This window comes from Pollachius pollachius, assembly GCF_949987615.1.
Source record: "Pollachius pollachius genome assembly, chromosome: 13".
Lineage (NCBI taxonomy): Eukaryota > Metazoa > Chordata > Actinopteri > Gadiformes > Gadidae > Pollachius > Pollachius pollachius.
In genome coordinates, this window is record NC_136946.1 from 2738235 (window position 1) to 2746260 (window position 8026).

Genomic DNA, 8026 nt, shown 5'->3' on the forward strand with positions numbered 1-8026 from the left:
GCGAGGGGTCTGGTTGCGTGAGGATGGGCGGAGAAATGAAACGCCGCTTGAGACCCTGAAAGGCGGTCTCCGCCTCCGGCGTCCATACAAAGGCGCTCTTGGTGGAGGTCAGTGCCGTGAGGGATGCCGCGATTTGGCTGTAACCGCGTATAAAACGACGATAAAAGTTTGCGAAGCCAAGGAACTGCTGCAACCTCTTGTGGGTTGCGGGAGGAGGCCACTCGACCACCGCCGAGACCTTGAAGGGATCCATCTCTACCCGGTCCTGGCTGATTATGTACCCCAGGAAGGAAATGGACGGGTAGTCAGGCAGGCGAAGGTCCGATAACGGGTAGGCAGACAGGCGGAAGGAGAACTAGAGAGGGGGAGAGGGGATTGCCAAGGGAGCAAAGAATTGGGGCAAGACTTGAACAAGAGCTGGTAGGGCGATACTAACTTGTAGCAGTAAACGACGAACTGGCGCCGGCAGACTGGAAATCCCCGATTGAAGTAGTGTACGGTGATTGGCATATTACCGGCAGGTGCGTCGAGGGGATGAGGACCAGAAGCCACCAGCGGCCACTAGATGGGGGTGTTGGACCGCGTAGCAGGACGTAGCGTGACAGACAATCGTTTTTCATTTTGGTTATGACTCAAATAATTAGTTCATAATATGAAAAGTAAAACTCACCACTGACCGTCGTCATGTTGTGGACAAGGAGTGGGTTCGATGTTTTGTGTTCAGGGAGGCTTCCAAAACAATCATGACTTGTGTAAAGTGTGAGTGGGCTGACCTGGCGAGCCTGATCATGGCCCCGATCAGAAGGCCTCCGGGCGGGGCGTGTGCGGAGTACATCATTGGTTTGCTGTTGGGTTGGTTGTCCACCACCACCAGGTTGAAGGGCAGCTGGCCTCCATCTGGTCACAGTTGGTGGATCATTAAAGACCAAACTCACCACAGAACGGCGCCATGTTGTGGGCAAGGAGTGGCTACTCTGTTTATGTTCAGTGAGGTTTCCAAACAAAGTACCATAATGCTCAACTCAACTCAAAACATGGCGACCCTTTAGAAAACAGTACTAAAGGTATTCAAGTCCTGAACAGTGTGTCACAGTCACTATTCAGGTACTTAGGACAGAAACACGTAGAGACAAAACTAAAATGACCTATTGTCACATTGAACCCAACGGGTGTGGGGAGGGAGGTCTGAATGTGCGTGGTCGTCGTTTCCAGGCTTACTTTGGGCGAGGATCCCTGAGAGAGAGAGCAGCAGGAGAGACGAGAGCAGAGGTGAGGAGGCCATTCTGACGGTCGACTTCAACACCTGCGCCAACCTGCGCGATAACCACTGGAGCCAGGTCCTCACACAGTTTACACACTGCAGCAGTTGATTGGACAACTGCTGCATGAAGGGTAAGTATTGGTGAGCACTCTTGCATACGGCGTATATTCTCTTTCCGCCACTTTCTTTTTTCGCTATTTACAAACATTAACGTAGAGGGACAAAAGACGTATCTTAACGTAGAAGGACAAAATACATATCACATGATAGTTCCTATAATGGGATGTTCTGGCAAGGCCTTTCAAAGCAATTGTGAGCAAAAGTAAAGTTGCAACACCCATTTGTTTGTGGGACACACGCAAACCTTATAACACACACACACTCCCATAAAACACACACACAAAAACACACGCTTATTCTTTCCAGAACACACACACACACACACACACACACACACACACACACACACACACACACACACACACACACACACACACACACACACACACACACACACACACACATTACATAGAAACACACAAACACACCCCTTGAATGCACAATATTAATGTGCATTACGTGACATTTCTCTATATATAAATTCTTTGCACAGCTTTCAAATGGTAATGAACCTATACTGTATGGTTAAAAATGAATACATCCAAATAAATGTAATGTTTTGTACTATTTCGTTCATGAATCTTATTTTAAGAAAAATATCTAATATTTAGGAAGTTCATACAATATAAACGGAACTATATTAATGCTAATTATCTATATCTGTATTACTAATAACTATAAAGAACCATATTAATAACTTCATAACTATATAAATAAACGTGAAGATCTGTTTTTGTGTACATCCAAGAGATAGGATGGCAGGAAGTGGGGGCTGGTTACTGTGAGTGAGTGTTTGCAAAAACAGTGGAATGATACCGATGAGATAATTTTAATCCTTTATTCCAATTTATATGTTTCACTTCCAAATCATTTCTATATATGTTGAATTAAACACATTTTTAACGTTTGATATCTTCAGACTAGATGATCATCGTGTTTAAGGAGTGTCGAGCAGCACTCAGTGTAATTCAGGACCCTGCAGGAAGATGGCGCCACAGTCAGGATCACACGGTCATGTAGCGCAGGATGATCACGTCTCTGTCCTGGACAACGTATTTGCAGAGTCCTGAAAAACCAGATTAAACACATCTAAATATCAGCAGCCAATAAAAAGTTACCATATGCATAGACATGTTGTGTGTGTGTGTGTGTGTGTGTGTGTGTGTGTGTGTGTGTGTGTGTGTGTGTGTGTGTGTGTGTGTTTGCATGATGTAGTGCTCTCAGCTTACCAACAGGGGTGATCATGTTGTGGTTTTTGACCAGAATTTGCCAGAAGCTGTTCTCAGTTTTGGTAATAATATTATTACCAAAAGTCACCCGGGTCAAATAGGGTGGCAATCCAAATTTGCTTCCAGACTCGAAACTGTAACGAGCACACAGAAACAGACAACAGGTACATTACTTTCATTCATAATGACCATCTGGATTTCTGAAATAATGTTTTATTTGAAATCGTTTAATCTTCCAGATTATGTGGAGGAAGTAAACTGGGATGCAGGACTCCATTTCAATGCACCAGATGATCGATGAATAAGGATTGAGGACCAAATAGGGACATATTTTGACTACACAACCTACTTGAAGTTTGAGACTGATTCTTTCAAATCTGTCAACGCCCATATGAGTCGCTGGTTGCATTCCGTAGAGGGATTGTATTCAGTAGTCTTGCCGTCAGCAGTCACCACCAGTTTAAAGTTCACTTCAACAGCACAAGGAAAAGTATAAGGAGCAAGTAGTAGATGTATAAAACCTAGTCTAGCTATGGCTGAGTAATGAATAGACTCTTAATGTTTGTCCAAAATCCGATGGCTAACCCTTGCCCTAAAAGTCAGAGGTGTGTATCTCCTACCTTGGGCCATGTCTGGAAGGTTGATCTTCACTGGTTGTGTTCTTCTGCAGCGATGGGAGTCGTTGGTGAGGTTACTGCCCTTGGGGCCCCTGCTTTTATAGTCAACCTCAGGGAAGACGTTGTTATCGCAAGAAGATAACCACCCCCAGACTAGTTACTGGGCAATATGCCCAGGAACTGGCATTCTAAGTAATTATTACAACACCATAACACAGATTTACATCTGTCTTGGTCAACACCATGGAAAGTCATCCAACACGGATGACTTTGCTAAGTTTGTGAAATATCCTACGTTGTTTCATCGTCTCTTCTTGCAGTCAAAAGTGTTTAATCCTCAATCTGTCTTTGGTTCTGCATCCTAACGGTGAACAATTCAATTAAATAAAATCCAGGGTCAAGAGGTTTACAATATAATAGACATAACCGTCTTATCTCATTAATGTTCTCATTATGATCTCTATTTCTGTGTATAGTTGCTAACATAACTCTGTTCTCTGGTCCTCCATGTTTAAATATGATGTAATTTGGACTGGGTCGCTGTTTGTCCAGTCGCTGTTTGCATGTGTGTTTGTTTATCTGTTTTCTGTCTGGTTGTTTATTAGTATTTATGTAATTTTTTTTAACTTCATCTTTAATTTTTTTTTCTATGTTTTCTTCGTCTGTTTTGGGGCTCCTCCATTTTTAACCATTTTTACCAAATAAACATCACTGACTAAGACTCTAGAAGACAGTATATCATAGAATGACAAATGAAAAAACATTGAACAACCTGCTCAACTTGTCCAAGGCCACACGACTGGGAGCTTTTGGATTTTATTGTAAACGAGACCTGATGTTGTGTGCATGCGTGTGTGTGTGTGGATAATATTTGATATTTTACATAAAACATACAATTTGAATCATGTTTGTGTTACAGGCATCAGCTGTTTCATTCCTCAAGCCAATTGGAAGGTTATCCTTAATCATACCAAGTGGTAGACAGAGATCACATCTCTGGATCACTTGTGTTGTGGATAAGAACCCACAATGTAAAACTACCAAAATACGAGAGGTCGAGAAGGACTTTGAAAGATGAAGGCCAAAACTAAAATGCTTAATGTTCACCAGTTGATTGACCTCAAAAGGGGTTTGCTTTTGCTACTGGCAAACTAAAATTACCTATTGTCCCATGGAAGCCAAAAGGTGTGGTGTGAGAGAAGTTTGAATGTGTTCAGACATGTTGCCTTTCTGACGAAGTCAATCAGAAGCACATAACGTTATCCGTCCCACGCAACAGATACTCTGCACCTGCAAAAACAGGAAATTCATGATAAGAACATATAGTCCCAGTTGTTGTCGTTCTGAGATGCCGCGGGCTAGCCAATACCTAAGGCTACAGGGTCGAGGAGTGGGGCGATGACATCATCGTTTGCGTGGCTGTCATCCATACGAATCCTAACACGAAACCGCATAGGTCCGGATTTATTTGAAACCACCCTGGGACATGGTTTCAGAAAAAAGCGGTTTCGGGCACCGGATCCGCCGGATCCGTCTTGACGGTCGGCCGAAACGCACAAGAGTTGTGTGGTTTCACCAAAATATCGGCTCCGTGTGGACGGGGCCTGAGTCCAGTCTCACAGCAGGGAGTCTTAGTTAAGATCCATAGCAGGAAGTGACTTAATTATTTATTTTTTTAACTGGACGATCGTTTTTCATTTGGGTTATGACTCAAATAATGAGTTCATAATATGAAAAGTAAAACTCACCACAGACCGGCGCCATGTTGTGGGCAAGGAGTCGGTTCTATGTTTTGTGTTCAGGGAGGCTTCCAAAACAATCATGACTTGTGTAAAGTGTGAGTGGGCTGACCTGGCGAGCCTGATCATGGCCCCGATCAGAAGGCCTCCGGGCGGGCCGTGTGCGGAGTACATCATTGGTTTGCTGCTGGGTTGGTTGTCCACCACCACCAGGTTGAAGGGCAGTTGGCCTTCATCTGGTCACAATTGGTGGATCATTAAAGACCAAACTCACCACAGAACGGCGTCATGTTGTGGGCAAGGAGTGGCTACTCTGCTTATGTTCAGTGAGGTTTCCAAACAAAGTACCATAATGCTCAACTCAACTTAAAACATGGCGACCCTTTAGAAAACAGTACTAAAGGTCTTCAAGTCCTAAACAGTGTGTAACAGTCACTATTCAGGTACTTAGGACAAGAACACGTAAAGACAAAACTAAAATGACCTATTGTCACGTTGAACCCAACAGGTGTAGGGAGGGAGGTCTGAATGTGCGTGGTCGTCGTTTCCAGGCTTACTTTGGGCGAGGATCCCTGAGAGAGAGAGCAGCAGGAGAGACGAGAGCAGAGCTGAGGAGGCCATTCTGACGGTCGACTTCAACACCTGCGCCAACCTGCGTGATAACCACTGGAGCCAGGTCCTCACACAGTTTACACACTGCAGCAGTTGATTGGACAACTGCTGCATGAAGGGTAAGTATTGGTGAGCACTCTTGCATACGGCGTATATTCTCTTTCGGCCACTTTCTTTTTTCGCTATCTACAAACATTAACGTAGAGAGACAAAAGACGTATCTTAACGTAGAAGGACAAAATACACATCAGATGATAGTTCCTATAATGGAATGTTCTGGCAAGGCCTTTCAAAGCAATTGTGAGCAAAAGTAAAGCTGAAGTAAGTTGCAACACCCATGTGTTTGTGGGACACACACAAACCTTATAACACTGTCACACACTCCCATAAAACACACACACAAAAACACACGCTTATTCTTTCCAGAACACACACACACACACACACACACACACACACACACACACACTTACATAGAAACACACAAACACACCCCTTGAATGTGCATTACGCGACATTTCTCTGTATATATAAATTCTTTGCACAGCTTTCAAATGGTAATGAACCTATACTGTATGGTTAAAAATGAATACATCCAAATAAATGTAATGTTTTGTACTATTTCGTTCATGAATCTTATTTTAAGAAAAATATCTAATATGTAGGCAGTTCATACAATATAAATGGAACTATATTAATGCTAATTATCTATATCTGTATTAATAATAACGTTAATGAACCATATTAATAACTTCATAACTATATAAATAAACATGAAGATCTGCTTTTGTGTACATCCAAGAGATAGGATGGCAGGAAGTGGGGGCTGGTTACTGTGAGTGAGTGTGTGCAAAAACAGTTGAATGATACGCATGAGATAATTTCAATCCTTTATTCCAATTTATATGTTTCACTTCCAAATCATTTCTATATATGTTGAATTAAACACATTTTTTAGGTTTGATATCTTCAGACTAGATGATCATCATGTTTAAGGAGAGTCGAGCAGCACTCAGTGTAATTCAGGACCCTGCAGGAAGATGGCGCCACAGTCAGGATCACACGGTCATGTAGCGCAGGATGATCTGGTCATTATCCTGGACACGGTAGTTGAAGAGTCCTGAAAAAACAGATTAAACACATCTAAATATCAGCAGCCAATAAAAAGTTACCATATGTATAGATATATGTTTGTGTGTGTGTGTATGTGTGTGTGTGTGTGTGTGTGTGCGTGTCGTTGTTCTCTCAGCTTACCAACAGGTGTGATCATGTTGTGGTTTTTCACCAGAATTTGCCAGAAGCTTTTCTCAGTTTTGGTAACAATATTATTACCAAAAGTCACCCGGGTCAAATAGGGTGGCAATCCAAATTTGCTTCCACACTCGAAACTGTAACGAGTACAGAGAAATAGACAACAGGTACATTACTTTCATTCATAATGACCATCTGGATTTCTGAAATAATGTTTTATTTGAAATCGTTTAATCTTCCAGATTATGTGGAGGAAGTAAACTGGGATGCAGGACTCCATTTCAATGCACAAGATGATCGATGAATAAGGATTGAGGACCATAAAGGGACACATTTTGACAACACAACCTACTTGAAGCTTGAGACTGATTCTTTCAAATCTGCCAACGCCCACAGGAGTGGCTGGTTGCAGTCCGTAGAAGGTTTGAATTCCTGACTCTTGCCATCAGCAGTCACCACCAGTTTAAAGTTCACTTCAACAGCACAATGAAAAGCATAAGGAGCAAGTAGTAGATGTATAAAACCTAGTCTAGCTATGGCTGAGTAATGAATAGACTCTTAATGTTTGTCCAAAATCCGATGGCTAACCCTTGCCCTAAAAGTCAGAGGTGTGTATCTCCTACCTTGGGCCATGTCTGGAAGGTTGATCTTCACTGGTTGTGTTCTTCTGCAGCGATGGGAGTCGTTGGTGAGGTTACTGCCCTTGGGGCCCCTGCTTTTATAGTCAACCTCAGGGAAGACGTTGTTATGGCAAGAGGATAACCACCCCCAGACTAGTTACTGGGCAATATGCCCAGGAACTGGCATTCTAAGTAATTATTACAACACCTTAACACAGATTTACATCTGTCTTGGTCAACACCTTGGAAAGTCATCCAACCCGGATGACTTTGCTATGTTTGTGAAATATCCTACGTTGTTTCATCGTCTCTTCTTGCAGTCAAAAGTGTTTAAACCTCAACTTGCCTTTGGTTCTGCATCCTAACGGTGAACAATTCTATTAAATAAAACACAGGGTCAAGAGGTTTACAATATAATAGACATAACCGTCTTATCTCATCAATGTTCTCATTATGATCTCTATTTCTGTGTATAGTTGCTAACATAACTCTGTTCTCTGGTCCTCCATGTGTAAAAATGATGTAATTTGGACTGGGTCGCTGTTTGTCCAGTCGCTGTTTGCATGTGTGTTTGTTT

General features: G+C 42.6%; 2 protein-coding genes across 2 annotated transcripts; both read right to left on the reverse strand.

The window, feature by feature from the left end:
- Positions 1-2205: 2205 nt before the first annotated feature.
- LOC307084591 (uncharacterized protein) lies at positions 2206-3283 on the reverse strand. Its single transcript, XM_079749022.1, has 4 exons — positions 3231-3283; positions 2960-3080; positions 2611-2744; positions 2206-2447 (listed from the first exon to the last, which is right to left on the reverse strand). Exons 1-4 carry the CDS (start codon positions 3238-3240, stop codon positions 2386-2388), a joined length of 327 nt encoding a protein of 108 aa, XP_079605148.1. The 5' UTR covers positions 3241-3283; the 3' UTR covers positions 2206-2385.
- Positions 3284-6456: 3173 nt separating this feature from the next.
- Positions 6457-7572, reverse strand: LOC307084700 (uncharacterized protein). The gene is made up of 4 exons (XM_079749173.1): positions 7453-7572; positions 7182-7302; positions 6833-6966; positions 6457-6698 (listed from the first exon to the last, which is right to left on the reverse strand). The coding sequence occupies exons 1-4, from the start codon at positions 7460-7462 to the stop codon at positions 6637-6639; spliced, it is 327 nt and encodes a 108-aa protein (XP_079605299.1). The 5' UTR covers positions 7463-7572; the 3' UTR covers positions 6457-6636.
- Between the last annotated feature and the right edge of the window lie 454 nt (positions 7573-8026).

Excerpts from the sequence above, each read along its gene's own strand:
- LOC307084591 (XM_079749022.1), bottom strand. Across the intron at positions 2,745-2,959 it reads GAATCAGTCTCAAACTTCAA|TTTCGAGTCTGGAAGCAAAT; the intron begins GTAGGTTGTGTA and ends TGCTCGTTACAG. Across the intron at positions 2,448-2,610 it reads CAACATGATCACCCCTGTTG|GACTCTGCAAATACGTTGTC; the intron begins GTAAGCTGAGAG and ends CTGGTTTTTCAG.
- LOC307084700 (XM_079749173.1), bottom strand. Across the intron at positions 6,967-7,181 it reads GAATCAGTCTCAAGCTTCAA|TTTCGAGTGTGGAAGCAAAT; the intron begins GTAGGTTGTGTT and ends TACTCGTTACAG. Across the intron at positions 6,699-6,832 it reads CAACATGATCACACCTGTTG|GACTCTTCAACTACCGTGTC; the intron begins GTAAGCTGAGAG and ends CTGTTTTTTCAG.